At 45.8% G+C, this 15,754-nt stretch overlaps 1 protein-coding gene and 1 non-coding gene across 4 annotated transcripts in view; one reads left to right on the forward strand and one right to left on the reverse strand.

Moving 5' to 3' along the window:
* The window catches only part of RAB11A (RAB11A, member RAS oncogene family), a 106,590-nt gene that overhangs the window by 76,171 nt on the left and 14,665 nt on the right, over positions 1-15,754 (forward strand). The window contains exons 1-3 of one of the 3 annotated variants that reach the window (XM_040970085.1): positions 4,644-4,815; positions 12,758-12,953; positions 15,549-15,742. In XM_040970085.1, the coding sequence (XP_040826019.1) occupies positions 4,776-4,815; positions 12,758-12,953; positions 15,549-15,742 (430 nt within the window). In that variant the 5' untranslated portion in view covers positions 4,644-4,775. Of the gene's footprint in view, positions 1-4,643; positions 4,816-7,363; positions 7,492-12,757; positions 12,954-15,548; positions 15,743-15,754 lie in introns of those variants that run through there. The other 2 variants (XM_040970084.1, XM_040970083.1) reach the window with 2 other exon arrangements.
* Positions 4,268-4,339, reverse strand: TRNAQ-CUG. The gene has a single exon. It is a non-coding gene; the product is annotated as a tRNA-Gln (tRNA).

Genomic DNA, 15,754 nt, shown 5'->3' on the forward strand with positions numbered 1-15,754 from the left:
TATCACTGGTCAATCCAAAGAAGGCAGCCAAGCACTTGTGGACCAACCAGGAGACTGTCCACAAGGAGCTCATGCACCGTATCACCCCAACTTTAAGCTATGATTTCATGACCCTTAAGACCTTGCGGAGTCTGGGAGTTGAATGGCAGCTACCTGCGACCTTGCTCTGAGCATTGCAGATAACCTCCTCCATTCCTCCACTATCCTGGCTTCAGTAGAGGACTTACTGCAGTAGGGCAAGCAGGTACACATTTGATGTCCCCCAACAGGTTCAGGTCCCAACATTAGCCCCTCCCCTTTCAGGTGCCAGTCATAAGCCCCAAGTTGTTTGACACGAGCTTTTGACCAGCTAGAAATCAGGGTTGTTTATCCTTCTCATCTGATTCAATTAATTTGATAGAGTGCACATGGAACTTGGGAAAACACATTTATTGGTTTATTTGACAGGCCTTTGGAAGGAATGCGGATGAACCCCAGAGGAAGAGATGGATAGAATAAATATTGAAGAGAAGTAGTGCGGGGTAGAACCCTTCTGAGACTCCAAGTATTTAAGTACCTGGAATTTCTCCCAACCCTGTCCTTTCGGGATTTTAGGAGGACTTCGTGACATGGGCATGGCTAATGAAATCACTGGGCATCCGTGATCAACTTAGCCTTCTATCCCTCCTAACGCTACCCTGCCTACCCTCTGCCCCTGAGGTTGGGGGTGGGGTGGGGTGGAAGTTTGAAACTTCTAACCCCGTCTGGGTTTTGCAGAGATCAGTCACTCCCCTGAAGCCAACTGGGGCCTGCCAGCTACCAGTCAGCTCATTTGCATAAAAAGACCCTTGTAACTTTCAAGATCACCAGCAGGTGAAGACCAAATGGCACCACAGGATTGTGCTTCCATTATTCCTCTGTCCTCATCTAGAAGTGCCACCTTTAGGTTCATTTTGCTCACCTTGGTCAAATGAATATTTTGACAGTTTTTATTTTTAAAGTACAAAAACATAGCATTTTTAAAAGAAATGACTGGAAAACAAAATGGGATTCTTGTCTGCTAGTGATTCTGTTCTCCTTTGAGTTCATCCAGATCTTATCCACACGGGAGAGTACAGGAAATTGATGAGGGCCTTACAGTGCCAAGACCAATTTACTCTTTCAGCAGGCATCAAGCACAATCATGACCAGAATGGGGTCACAGGGTGAGGAAAGGGGAGGAGGCTGGCTTCACTATGAAGAAATGACAGGATAATAGTTGGATGTCAGAGGCCAACAGGGATGTCACTTCTGGGCTGGAGGAGCAAGATGGCTTTGGTTTAGAAAGTCAGCCAGGGCCACAGAAATCCTGGGAGCTGTCAGGAAAGAGGCAAAGAGCTCCCAGAATGGCAAGGATGCAGGGAAGAACTAGGGGGCTGTCCTTACAGCATTGAGGAATAGAAAAAACGTACATATAATTGCAAAGGGCAGGAGGAGGCATGAGAGGAGGTTAAACAACAACCTGCAAGACCATTGACAACTCTTGAATGTATGTTAAAAGCTTAACTCAAATCCCATCATGGTGACCATATGTCTCGTTTGCTTACAAACTTTCCAGACTAATAACCCCAACCAACCCAGATACAACTATAGCTTCAAAGGAATCCATGTATCCTAAAGCTTTCCCAGTTTCTGGCAATCCCTCTTATCTATAACCTGAGTAGGTTCAATGTAAAGAGTGCTCTCCTTCCTTCCCTATAGCTTGTCCAAACACTCTGAGCTCTAAGTCCAGTGGATGTTTTCCAGCCTCTACCTGGCCCCCCTGCTGGTAGTTTCAAGCCTTTGTTTTTCTGGCTAGCATCTGGGATGACTCAATAAGCCCTTCAGTTTCAGACCTCTCTGGAGCTGTCCCAGTCTTCCATTGCTATTGGCCCCTTTATCCCAATTTTCTATTTTCTGCTTCCCCCTGCCTTTTTTTTTTTTGCTGCTTCCCAGTGTGCACATCAGTAGAATATTCGATTGGGAGCAGAGTGAGGACTTGAACCCAGGGACTCCAACATGGGATGCAAGTGGCCAAGCAGCATATTATTTCTTGAGTGATTTTACAAAAAAGACATATCATTCAGTTATTTCTTCTCCTACCCCGAAACAAGGGAAATCTTAGTTCTCTTCTTTGTCTTTTTTCCCCCGCCCTCCACAACAGTCTTTGACTTTTCTTTCTTCTCTATGTCGTGATGTACCACCATATTTGTTAGTGTGTGTCTAAGTGATTACAAGACACAGTCCATACTCAAATCACTCTTCCTAAGACTGGGTTTACTTCAGTCGCCCCTCTAGCCACCAATCTTTATTTCCCCCAAAGTTTTCAGAGGGATGCTAACAGTGTCTCTGGACAAAAGAATTCTGTGATCTGATCAACCTGGAAAATGGTGTGTTTAGCTCAGTTGAAACATACATCTTCAGAGTGGAGTTATCCACAGACTTTAATGACCAATTATGCTAAGAGAATGTGTGATGGGATGAGACAGTGTGTAATGCTTGGTGGACTGGACCATGCAACTTGCTCTTGAAGATCACTATTTAGTGTCTTTTTCAGAACTCACATGGAGAAAGGACTCCAGGAGAAAATCTCACTTTCTTTTGGCATGAACGGCCTGGCTCAATATTATCCATTTGCCTACTTTCCAAGATGAGTTGCTTTCCTTGCTTCTTCCCTGCCAGGTCAAAACTAGTTCCTTCTTCTCCATGGAGTTCTTCCTAATTATTTTAGTCTCTGAGTGGTGACATGTACCACTTGAGCTCTAATTAATTTTCCTTTTAGGCAGTCTTCTTTATGGTGTCAACATGGTGTGTCATGTTGAAATGTGATTGCCTCAGTGGTAGGGGTGGGAGAGTAGAGGTGATCAGACCATTAACAGAGACTAATGCCCTTCTCCAGGTAGGGAGTTTGTCTTGGCCAGAGGGAATTGTTAAGAAGTGAGCTTGCTGCTGGTGTTTGCACCGGCCCATTGCCCTTGTGCCTTTCCACTCAGGACAGAAGGTCCTTATCAGATGTTGCTACCATTGCCTCAGGCTTCTCGGCCTTCAGAAATATAAGCTAAATAGTCTTTCCTTCTAAATTACTCAGCCTCAGGTATTCCGTTGTATCAACAGGAAATAAAGTAAGGCAGCCCCCTTTCTTGGGCTCATCTTGTCTATCGAATCTGGCTAGCATTAGAACTGTATGATAACCATGTAATAACGCCTAACAGGGGTCCTGCGAATAGCTGAGTGGGACTAGAATCTTGCACCTCCCCGAGCCTGAATGCTCACCACCTATTAACACCTGGGACTTTGCATAAATCAGCTATTGCTTTACATGGCGAGGGGAAGCACTGAAAACAGCAGTGCTTACACCCTTTTGTGATTTTCCTTTTTTCATTTATTTGAAAGAGTGACAGAGAAGAAGAAATACACATGGAAACTTATCTTCCAAGCTGCATCTGGGCTCCCATGAGGGTTGTAGGGGCCCAAGTACTTTTTCCTGATTTTCTAGGTGCACAGCAGGGAGCTGGATCTCAAGCAGGACTCAAACTGGCACTTCCATATGGGATGCTGGTGTCCCAGGAGAGCCTTACACTACTAGACCACAAGGCCAGGTCTGAGTTTAATTGTATTCCTGCCCTAATGAATTATCACAAACTTGGTGACTTAACACAGAGTCTCACTGGATTAAAGTCTAGGTGTCAGCAGTGTGCATTTGGGGGTCATAAATTCTGAATACAGGCCATTTTGGGTCAGAGTGCAAATTAAGTTTGCACAGAGGCAGTGGGAATGTGACCCTGAGTGGGAGAAAATTTTTTTGGGGGGGGAGCAGTCACAAAATTCTTCAAATCCTGGGAAGCTCAGCAGTGTGAAATTCGTGATGCTGGGTCTGAGCAGTGATATTTCAGAGAAATTAAACATGCATAAGTATGCAAACGACTTTTGCTTGGCGGCCACCAGCCAGGGCTTTTAGGGAGACGGTAGGAGAGATTTCCAGGGAGGAGTGAGTGAAGGGATCCCGTTTCACTGAAACTTGAATCAAGATTGGAGACAGGCAGTCTGGGCTCAAAAAGACAGCAAAATGAAGAGGCCAATTACGAGAATCACAGGTGGCAGACTGGAGCGCCTTGAAGTGGGCCATCCATGTGGTCTTCATGGGCAAATATTTTACTTTATGAAGCTCTAATTTTCTAGGTGCACTCTACGTAAATCAAGGGTCAATGTGTTACAGCCGTTAAAATAAAGCCATAAAAGGGAACCAGGTTAAAAAAACATTAGTTAGAGCAGGTTCCACCGAGATTTGAACTCGGATCGCTGGATTCAGAGTCCAGAGTGCTAACCATTACACCATGGAACCGCCACATGCGCCGTGCTGTCTTCAGCGTCCTAATCCTTAGAGAACCCCACCCCCGCCACAGCGCAAACCACGCGCGAGTCCCACGCGCTCCCGGCGTCCCAGCTTTGCTTGAGCAAGAGGCTGCTAAGCCTGAAATCCGGGACGGAGCTGTTTGCTCGGAGCCTCCTTTCGGAGAGTCCGTGAGGACGGACGCCCAGGCACGCTTTCCCCGGCTCGGGCTGGGGGCGGGACGCCGCCGCCGCCTCCCCGGAAGGACTTCCCCCTGCGGGGTTGGGGCCTGCCGGAAGTGGCGCAGCCGTAGGGAGGGGCCGTCCAGCCGCCGGTCCGGCCAGCTGAAGCTTCGGGCGCTCGGGTTTTAGCCCTGCAGCGACGCCCCCCATCCCCCGGTCCCACCGCCACCGCTGCTGCTCCCGCCCCTTCGCCTCTCGGCCGCGCCATGGGCACCCGCGACGACGAGTATGACTACCTCTTCAAAGGTGAGGCCGGGGGTCCGCCTCCCCTCCGCCCTGCCCGTCCGTGTCCGCGTTCGAGAAGGAAGCGGGGGACGCGCGCGTGGGGGTGGGGGACCGCTCGGGACCCTCCCGGGAGGGACCGGGATCCGCGTGCCGGCGGCCCCTGAGCCGGGCCGAGTCTGGACGGCTCCTCTCAGCCGGTGGAGACGGCGGTCCCCGCCCGGGTCGTGGGCTCGGCCGCCTCCCCGCAGGCCTGCGCTGGCCGGCCGCGGCGCCCCTCGTGCGCGCGTGCGAGTGTGTCCGTCTGCCTGTCCGTCTGCCTGTCCGCCCTTCCCCGACACCTCGCCTCGCTCCTTCCCGGGGCGCCTCGGCCCCGCCGCCCCTCCCACCCGCGTTCTTTTCGGGCGCAGCGCCCCCCTTCTCCCTCGCAGCATCCTCCCCGGCCAGCCTCGGTGACAGGCCCACCACCCCTCCTTCACGTCTCTCTCTCGGCCTGCCCACCGGCTCCGGTTCCCACGCCGGGTCCTTGTCCCCTGGCTGTCCTCCTGCCCCCTCCGCGCGCGACTCCTCAGGGCCCCGCCGTTTCCCAGGGACCCCCTCACCCCACCCCTCCACTCTCGCCCCTGTAACCTTCTCGAGCTGTCCGCTCCCACCCCACCCCACCCCAGTTGGTTAACTCCCCTTCCCTGCCCGAATGGTGGGGAGGGCCCAGGGGTGGCCGGGAGGGGAGGGCTTGGAGGGCTTGTCCATCACCCCGCACGCACTTGTCGCAGTGACCCGGCAGGCTGGGACTTCCCACCTAGCCCTTTTTTTTTTTTTTTTTTTTTTTTCCTTTCTCGTGTCCTCCCTCCTCCACAGCTGCCCCTGGCCCGGGATAACTCTGCGCTCTGCTCGGTGCGGGCAGGGGCTGCGGATGGGTGGTGGCTGTTATCCTGGCCAGACCTGAAGGCCCAGTTCCTGAGCAGGAAAGGTTGCGCGCTGCACAAATAACTAGCTTGCTTTATCACTGGGGACTGGTCGCTTCCTGCTGCGGCCCTGGGAGGCTCCCGCAGGAAGGGACGAGCCCTCCTGGGCGGCCACCCACCTTCCCCCCCCAAGAAGGGAGAGGAGACTTGGAAGCTTGTCTGGGCAGTGGAAACATGATTCTAAGATAGGAGAAACGTGTGTGCCCTTGGACAGAATTGGAGGGTGAGGGAGTGGAGAGAGAGAATCCAAATAGTTTTTTTTTAATCATCCGAGATAAAGGGTGCAGTTTTCAGTGAGAGACAAGTCCAGTGGAAGCTTTATTTTTTTGGATTTAGCGACTCTGCTGTCCTTCGGGTAGTCTAGCCTCCTGAATTAGGGCAGCCATCAGTAGTGAGCTGAACAAAGATCATTACCGGGAGGAAGGAGCCATTGCTATTAAGGCTTTCCTGTGAAGGGCGGAGTTTGGAGTGTTAAGCTCGGTGCCTGTGACTTTACCACTGGCTGCCTGCGATGATTGACTCCCCGAAGCAGGAAACGGAGCTTTGCCTCGCCAATACTTTTGCAATTCTTGGTGATAATACGCTCTTATCGCTCACTCCCCTGGGCTGGAATATTCTGGTTTCATAGAGTGGTGTAGGCTGAGTATCTTTGAGCATCCACCCTCATCCCCCTGTTGGAAAGTCACCTGTGGTGAAGAAGAGGCTGAATTCGTTTGACAGATGCATAAAGGAAACCGGATTAGCTTGGGTGCTGTCGGCAGAAAGTGCTGGAATTTGATGGGAAGTTAAGCTTGAGTCCTTAGGGGTGTTGAGGGTCTGGGTTTCAGCATTAACAGGAGGATTTTTTTTTTTTTTTTTTAATACTGTATAGCACCAGAGAGCAGTTAGCTACCCTTGAGGTAATTTGGAACAAGGTAGATTCCCAGGCTGTTTCTCCTGATTGGTTTGGAACCTGAATGTTGGTTCCAGGTGGCATTATTTATTGAAAAAGAAAAAAGGGCCTAAGAATATTAGCTCTCCTGGGTTGGTTAGAGAAAGCGGAGTGTTCTTATAGGAGAGCACAGGGTTTGCAAATTACATTACCTGGGTTCAAGGTCCAAGTCAGACCCATCTGGTTTATGACCTTGGGAAAGTTAAGTTTTTTGAGCCTCTCAGCTCTTTCATCTCCAAAAAGGAAATGCTCTCCAATACCCAGTAATCAAATGACTGTTGGGCAGTTAAAATCGTAGAAGGAAATTACTGTGCATCTTGTCAGTAGTTTGAACTCTAAATGTTAATTAGATAGAAGAACATTTAGGTATTACTGGAGAAACAAAAGCAGAACCTTCATGTACTCTATGCTTCTCTGGGTTATGGTTTCATTTTGTTGAGCTGTTTAAGATAGGGCATTTAAAAAATCTGCTGAGGAAGATTTCCACTTTTTAGAAGCTCTTACAGGATATGAGTCACTTAAGGAAAAAAAAAAAAAAACCTTCGGTGGTTATTTAGCCAGTCTCTTATTTAAACAATTTTCATTTTAAAGAAAGGCAAGAATAATTATTTTAAAATGGTTTCATTCTACAAATAATCAATGAGATGAACTATTTGCTATCTGTTTCAAACAATGTTTAACCTAGCAAACTTATTAGCTGAAGGAATTGGAGTTAATTTGTAACTCTAAACAGTTGAAAATGAAGGGCTGTTTTGTTCAGCATGGGATGGAGATGGAGTGGTCTAAATGGGAGTCTCATACAGGGTGAGTAGCACAATTACTCTAAATTATGTATTTGTTCTTGAACATTAATCTTCACTCAAGCTCAGTAGTGAGGATTTTGACTTTTTGAAAGTCTGCAAGTCTGTAAGTGGATACACACAAGGTGGCTTAAGGCCCTGAGGGGCGCAGAGTGGAACAAGCATCCATCATAGTTCCTGTTTACACTGTGTAAGACACCAGTCCACTTAAAGCCACTTTTTCTCAAAATATCTGGGCATGTAGTCTGTGGCTTACTTCATTTGTTTTCGTTTGTTTGTTTTTCGGTCTTAGTGGAGATCATTAGTCATTAACGTCAGCTGACTGTGGAAATGATCAGTTAAGTTCCATGTCTTGCATCTTGCTAGGTTTCTTTTCACAACTTTTGGTTGAGCAACTTTGGTTCTGCTGAATCTGGAAAAACTTGTCTTAGACTTCAGCCTTTTGAATGCTTTTTATTTTGAAAAGACTTACTTAGTTTGGACTGTGACATCCCAGGTTTATTAGAGCTGATGTACTGTGGTTGATATGATACATAGGAGCTTCAGGAGAAAGTATGGAGCTAGTGGGGATGAAGAAGTGGGAATTTTTATCAAATAATTATGATTAGTACATACAGTTTGCTTTTATGGTATTTATATATTTGAGATATAGAAGGGAAGCGATGGGAAGGGAATAGCATGTTATTCCAAGATTATGTATTTCAGAAGTTTGCCCTCAAACTGTTAATACCATTTTTTTCCATTTTTTTTGAGGTAGTTCATATTTAGAATTAGTTGTAAGATGCCATGTAAGCAAAATGCTTTTAAACCAAGTGATGAAAAGCATAGAAAGTCGCTTCATTTTCATGGACAAAAGGATGTGACCATATAGTCTTGTCATATCTAGACAAGCAATTAAATATTGTCATGTTAACGAGAGAAGGTGTTTTGACTAGAAATTATTTAGTCTGTGAAGCTTTTTTGTTTGCTTTTTAAAAATCGTAGCCAGTAGATTCTCTTAGATTGCTTAGGTAGTTTGTCCTATTTTGTTTCTTTCTGTATTCTGGTAATCATTCTTGTTTTTGTTTCTGATTTGGTAACTGCGTGGAAGCAGCATTCCTTGCTATTCCTCAGCATCTTTTTGGCAGCAGTGTTCTTACAGCAGCATCTTCTGTGGTGCTTTAAAGTATCCTGCAACAACTTGCCATTCCATTCTGGCAACCTCGTCATGTGTCCTTGAGATAACTGTTCAGTACTGCAAATAAGTCCTGAATTTTGAATGCTAAGGGTGCTTTTTTTAAAAAAAAAATCACGTTAGTTGGTTACACTGAAAAAAAAAATCCCTTACTGGATTTTTATTAAGAAATTCAATGATAATCATTGGTTTAAAGTGGAGGTCGAAAGAAACGAAACCATAACTGTCAAGTGTTGGTGTTTCTGTGGATGGTGGAAGCTGTTCAGTGTGTGTTTCCTTTCCTTCTAAAGGCATTGTCAATCTAGATATCTCACTCCCTGCACTTTAAACTGTGTGGCTGGCTCCCAAGTTACTGATTTATGTGGGAGTGCCTGGGACAGAGGAAGGGTTCTAACTTTGTTCCCCTCCTTGTTTTCCCCACTTCAAGTTAGGATTTTATACCTCAGTGATATGATAGGGGCTGAAAGTGAACCTTAGGAGGTTTCCTGAGCAAAGCACGCAGCCCGTTACACTAAGCAGCAGCAGTGATGTATCTTATTACAAGGTCGAGTCTTGTTGAAATGGCTTTGGGGGCTGTGTGATGGAGCTGCAGGTTCAATATCCTTCTGTGGGGCCAGCATCCCATGTGAGTACCAAACACTGGTTCAAGTTCTGGCTGCTCCATTTCCTTTTTTTCTTTTTTTCAGAAATTTATTTGAAAGGTAGAGTTAAATAGAGAGGGAGGGGGTCTTCCATCTGCTGGTTTACACCCCAAATGGCAATAGTGACTGGGGCTGGTCTCCTTTTGATCCAGCTCCTTGCTAATATGCTTGGGAAATATATCTTAGGCTGCTTTCCCAGTGCTTGAGCCCCACACCGTATTCTTGTTGAGACCCTGATGATGTTTCAGGCTTTCGGTTTCTGCCTGGCTCAGCCCCAGCTATTGAAGCCATCTTAGGGAGTAAACCAACAGTTGGAAGGTTTCTCTGTCTTTCCCTTTCTGTAACTCTGCCTTTCGTGTAATAAATAAGTACTTTGAACAAAGCAAAGCAAAAGAAAAATACCCCTAAAAAACTTTGGTGTTAACTTTACGTTCAGAATGAAGGACTTGGAAAGTAACTAGAAAGTTGAAAGTGTCTTTTTTTGTGCATTGTTCTCATGACCTTAACATCTTCCCAGATACCCAGATGAAAGCATTAAATATGTGTGCTTGCCCCTCACCTTGGGCACCCGTAATGGATTAGATGGTTAGAAATAACTACTCTTTGTGCTGCATGGAGTCACTGCAGCCGGGAAGATTTCTTGCTGAATCAGCTAATAGAGGAAGCCAAAAAGATAGGCTTTGGATAATGTACTCCCTGCAGGACTGTGCAGAAGCCAGCTTGTATCCGCTTCGGTGGCGGGGGAGGAAGAAATAATGGCTCTTTCTTCCTCTGGCTGGGAGTGCAGCGAGCTCTCTCAGGGCATTCTCGCTTTGCCTGCACTACCAAATCCTAGTCTCTTGTGAAGGTCTAGGCCTTTTCCTTAGCTCATTCTTGTGTATTTGATTTTCTAGTTCTGGTATCTAAACTGGATAATTGGTTTTGGTAAATAAGAAGCATTAGTAAGCAACAGTAGAAATAAATGTATCACCTGAAATGTCAATAAAATTTTTACAAGTGAAAAAAATGTTTTCTAGCAGAGATGGCATGAACAGTTGCATTTTGAACTTTAAATTCAGATTTTTAAAAAAAAGCAACCCCTAAAAACAACTTATCTTATTGTCCATATAAAATCTATCTAATGGGAGAAGGTTTGGGGGCAGCATTGATGTTGGCATAGCAAATTAAGCTGTTACCTGTGATACCAGCACCTGATCTAGGCATTGGTTCCTATCTTGGTTGCTTTACTTACAATCTGACTCCCGGTTAATGTTCCCAGGAAAGCAGTGGAATATGGGCTAAGTGCTTGGGTCCCTGCCCCCATGTGGGAAATCCATCCCAATGAAGATCCCGGCTCCTCGTTTTGGATTGGCTCAACCCTGACTGTTGCAGCCTTATGGGGAGTGAGCCAAAAGATGAAAGATACCTGTTTCTGCGTGTGTGTGTGTGTGTGTGTGTGTGTGTGTGTCTGTAACTGACTTTCAAATAAATACATCTTTGAACAACAATAATTAAAAAAACCTGGGCCCAGTGTTAGCATCCTGTATGGGTATCCGTTGATGTCCTGGCTGTACTACTTCCGATCCAGCTCTCTCCTTGTGGCCTGGGAAAGCAGTGGGAAGATGGCCTAAGACTTTGGGCACCTGTATCCATGTGGGAGACCTGAAAAAAGCTCCTGGCTTCAAATTGCCTCAGCTCCTGCCGCTGTGGCCATTTGGGGACTGCACCAACAAATGGATGATGTTTGTGCAGCTTTCCTCTTCTCTGTGAAATCTGCCTTTCCAATTAAATCAATAAATCTTTTTGATTTTTTAAAGAATTCATGAATTCCTAAGTGAAAGTGTGTGCCTCGCTTGCTTTGGCTCTGGCTCACAGTAAATGAGAAGTGTTGGGTTCCTGGGTCTTTGTTTTGTTCAGTAAGGTTTGTTTTTGTTATTTTGGGGGGTGGAATGGGAATGGTTTCTAGCTTTGTGCTAATCTGATGAAGGAACTATTAAAGCTCATCTTGGTTTCTGTAATCTGAGTAGCAGAGTTGGCAAAGTTTATAAACCTGATACTTCCCATGTTAAATGAATAGTCTGTTCCCTAAGTGTCAGTACCCAGGTCATATCTTGTATTTGGTATAACTAAATAGAACATATTCTCTCCCCCCCCCCCATTACTATCCTTTGTTTTCGTGTCTGATTTTAATTAAAGGTTCATTTTTACTGGGAAGATAGTTAGGGGTGAGAGAGAGATCTTTTATTCCTTGGTTCATTCCCCAAATGGCCGCAGTTAGTGGATCTGGGCCGAGCTGAAGTCAGGAACCAGGAGCATCCTTCAGATTTTCCACGTGGGTGCAGGTGCCCAAGGACTTGGACCATTCTCTGATGCTTTCCCAGGACATTATCAGGGAGCTGGATCGAAAGTAGAGAGGCCAAGACTCAAACTGCGTCTATGTGGGATGCTGCAGTTAGAAGCTTAGCTTGCCATGCCACTATGCCAGCCCCTACTTTTTGTTGTTGTTTTAAATTTTTTTTTAAGTTACTGTCTTCTAAGGTAGTAAGGCTGGTACAGTATTGATGGTAATTAATACCTGTCATCAATGGTTAGCACACTTACGATTAAAATTGCATGTTTAAACCAATATTCTATCTGTGCTAAGCAGATGATGTGTGGGAATCATTATAGAAGTGGGAACAGGTGGGTTTTTTGGTGTGTTTTTGTTGTTTGTTTTATGTTAAAGATTTGTTTTATTTGGAAGAGTTAAAGAGAGACAGATAACCCATCTGCTGATTTGTTCCCCAGATGCTGCAAAAGCTGGGCAGGGCCAGGCCAAAGCCAGGAGCTGTGGGTCTGTATAGGGGGTGGCAGGGGCCCAGGTACTTGAACCACCACCTGCTGCTTTCCCAGGCACATCAGTAGGGAACTGCTTCAGAAGTGGAGCTGGCCTAACTTGTGCCACAACACCAGCCCTGAAACTGATTTAAGAGGATAAATTGCTTCCACTAATGGATAATGGGTCCGATTCAGCTTCCTGCCCATAATCGTTAAAAAGCAAGTAACCTGGGCTGTGGTTGTGGCACAGAGGGTTAAGAGTGCTGATTTGTGCCCCAGCTATTCTGCTTCTGATCCAGCTGCTGCTAATGCAACTGGGAAAGCAGCAGAGGATGACCCAAATAATTGGGGCCCTGCACCCGTGTGGGAGACCCAGATGGAGTTCCTGATTTTGGCCTGGCCTACCTCCAGCCTTTGTATAGTATCTAGGGAGTGAACCAGCAGTTGAAAGATCTTTCTCTGCCATCTCCCTCCCCTCTCTTTGTCACTCTCACTCTGGCATTTCAAATATATGAAACAAATTTTTTTTAAAAGTTAAATATCCTGGGCTTTGTTTTTGTTTTGCTTATTTACTTTAAAGCCAAACTTGATTCTGTTGAAAGCGTGTGATAGTCTGAAAGTGGTTAACTCATCTGACATTAAGTTCTTTGTCTTTGCAGTTGTCCTTATTGGAGATTCTGGTGTTGGAAAGAGTAATCTTCTGTCTCGATTTACTCGGAATGAGTTTAATCTGGAAAGCAAGAGCACCATTGGAGTAGAATTTGCAACAAGGAGCATCCAAGTTGATGGGAAAACAATAAAGGCACAGATATGGGACACAGCAGGGCAAGAGCGATACCGAGCTATAACCTCAGCGTAAGTCTCATGGTTTTGCTTTTTTTCCCCCCCTCTTAATATTTAGTCTTTATTTTATTTGAAAGGCAGTTAGGAGAGACAGAGAATCATCCATCCACTGGTTCACTCTGCAGATAGCTATATCCGCCAGGGTTGGGTCGGGGCCTGCTGAAGCCAGGAACCTGAAGCTTCTTCCCAAACTCCCATGTAGTGTATGGACCCAAAGGACTTGGGCCATCTTCTGCTGCTTCCCCAGGACTGTTAGCAGGGAAGTGGAACAGCCAGGAATCTCACATGTACCCATAGGGGTTGCCAGCATCGCAAATGGAGATTTAACTTAATGTGCTACAATGCTAGCCCATATAATTTTTAAAGTTCTGTGAAATGGGGTCCAGCGACGTGGCCTAGTGGCTAAAGTCCTTGCCTTGAATGCACTGGGATCCCGAATGGGCACTGGTTCTAATCCCAGCAGCCTCACTTCCTATCTAGCTCCCTGCTTGTGGCCTGGGAAAGCAGTCGAGGATGGCCCAAAGCCTTGGGACTTTGCACCCGCATGGGAGACCTGGAAGAGCTCCTGGCTTTAGATTGGCACAGCTCCAGCTGTTGCGGTCACTTGGGGAGTGAATCATTGGAGGGAAGATCTTGCTCTCTCCTCTGTGTATCTGACTTTGCAATAAGAATAAATAAATCTTTAAAAAAAGGTTCTTTGGAATGAATTATCATCAAGTGAATTAACTGAGTTTTGGAAAATGTACAGTATTCCCCTTATCCACGAAGGATACATTTAAATACCTCCAGTGATACCCAAAAGCATGAACCCTCTATCTTCACTTAACCGATGCATTTTATGACTTTTCCTCAACATATCTGAATTGCAAACGTTCTTATTCTTGTGTTTGGAATCCTTATTAAATGAAATAGAGGTTGCTTGAACTTAAACACAATGATATGAGGACAGTTGATGTGATTATTTATGGGTTGGTAGCTCATGTGACGTGGAGGTACCTGACAAAGGGATGATGCATGTCCTTGCCTGTACAACCTGGTTAGAATTACACTGTGTGAGATCTTGTACTCGTCAGGTGCCACTTAGATATGCTTTGTTAGGTTGGGTGTGTGGTGGAAGCAGTTAAGTTGCCATTTGGGATGCCCACCTTCACAGGAGGTGCCTGGTTTTGGTCCCAGTTCTTGCACTTCAGACCAGCTTCCAGCTAATGTGTGCTCTTGGAAGCACATATGATGGCTTAAGTGCTTGAGTCTGATCCCCACTTGGGAGACCTGGATGGAGTTCTGGGGTCTTCAGCCTGGCCTAGCCTTGGTTGCTAAGGCTTTTAGAAAGTGAACTGGCAGATGAAGAGTTCTGTGTCTTTCTGCCTTTCAAATAAAGTGAAGTATAAAATATACATTGTTTAGTTTTGAAATTTCCTATCTAATATTTTTGTATTGTAGTTTGTGGATAATTGAAACTGGAGGGATTGATGTGATGACTGAATAGGCACATCCTCCACCTGTGAGTGTCAGCATCTCATGTGTAGATTGGATTGTATTCCAACTGCTCTACTTCCCAACCAGCTCCCTGCCTGTGGCCTGGGAAAGCAGTGGAGGACGGCCTAAAGCTTGGGCCCCTGCTCCTGTGTAGCAGACCCAGAAGAGGCTCATGCTTTGGATCAGATCAGCTCTGGTTGTTGTCATTTGGGAAGTCAACCAGTGGATGGAAGATCTTTTTCTGTTTCTCCTTCACACTGTAAAATCTGCCTTTTCAATAAAAAGATATTCATTCCCCAAATGGCACAGCAGCTAGATCTGGACTAGGTTGAAGCTAGGAGCCCAGAACTCCATCTGGGTCTTCCATAGATGGTAGGGGCCTAAAAAGGTACATAAGCAGGGAACTGGGTTGGAAGCAGAGCAACGAGACTTGAAGCAGCACTCTGATGTGGGGTGCCAGTATTGTGAATGTTGGCTTAATCTGTACCACATGTTAGCTCCTCTAAATATGTTTGAAAATATTAGGTCTGTATTTTGAATTCTCACTGGTGTTTGCTTTTATTTTGATGTTCCTTTGTGATAAATGGTTGTTTATATCAGAAAGAGACTACAAGATAGAAGCAGTAACATTTAGTTCCTGGGGATGGGCATTGTGGTATAGGGAGTTAAACTGCCTGATGGGATGCCTTTGTCCTGTATCAGCAGTGCCGTTCAGACCCCAACTTCCTGCTGATGCATTCTAGTAGGCAGTAAATGATGGCTTACATACTTGAATCCTGTTACTCCCATGGAAACATCAGATGCAGTTTCAAATAGTTGAAAGTGAGCATTAATAAAGTGTGTGGCCATGGCGGCAATGGTCAAGACTATTGTTTCAGTCTGGAGTCCTGACTCTGCTTTGGAGTTCAGCTTCCTGCTGGGGTGCCCCCTGGGAGGTGCACATCAGGTGATGGCTCCTCTAGTCGGGCCCTGCCACCCTGTGGAAGACCTGTATGTACTGAGCTTTCAGCTCCTAGGCATTTGGGGAGTGAACCAACAGGTGGGGCCACACCTTTCCCTTTCTGTCTGTGTGTCTATGCCTTTCAATTACAGTGAATAAATATTTGAAAATTCATGTTTTTCTGTTTTCAGATATTATCGTGGAGCTGTAGGTGCCTTATTGGTTTATGACATTGCTAAACATCTCACATATGAAAATGTAGAACGATGGCTGAAAGAACTGAGAGATCATGCTGATAGTAACATTGTTATCATGCTTGTGGGCAATAAGAGTGATTTACGTCACCTCAGGGCAGTTCCTACAGATGAAGCGAGAGCTTTTGCAGGTTAGTGGTTGG

This window comes from Ochotona curzoniae, unplaced genomic scaffold (assembly GCF_017591425.1).
Source record: "Ochotona curzoniae isolate NIBS_2020 unplaced genomic scaffold, NIBS_Ocur_1.0 scaffold_4701, whole genome shotgun sequence".
NCBI lineage: Eukaryota > Metazoa > Chordata > Mammalia > Lagomorpha > Ochotonidae > Ochotona > Ochotona curzoniae.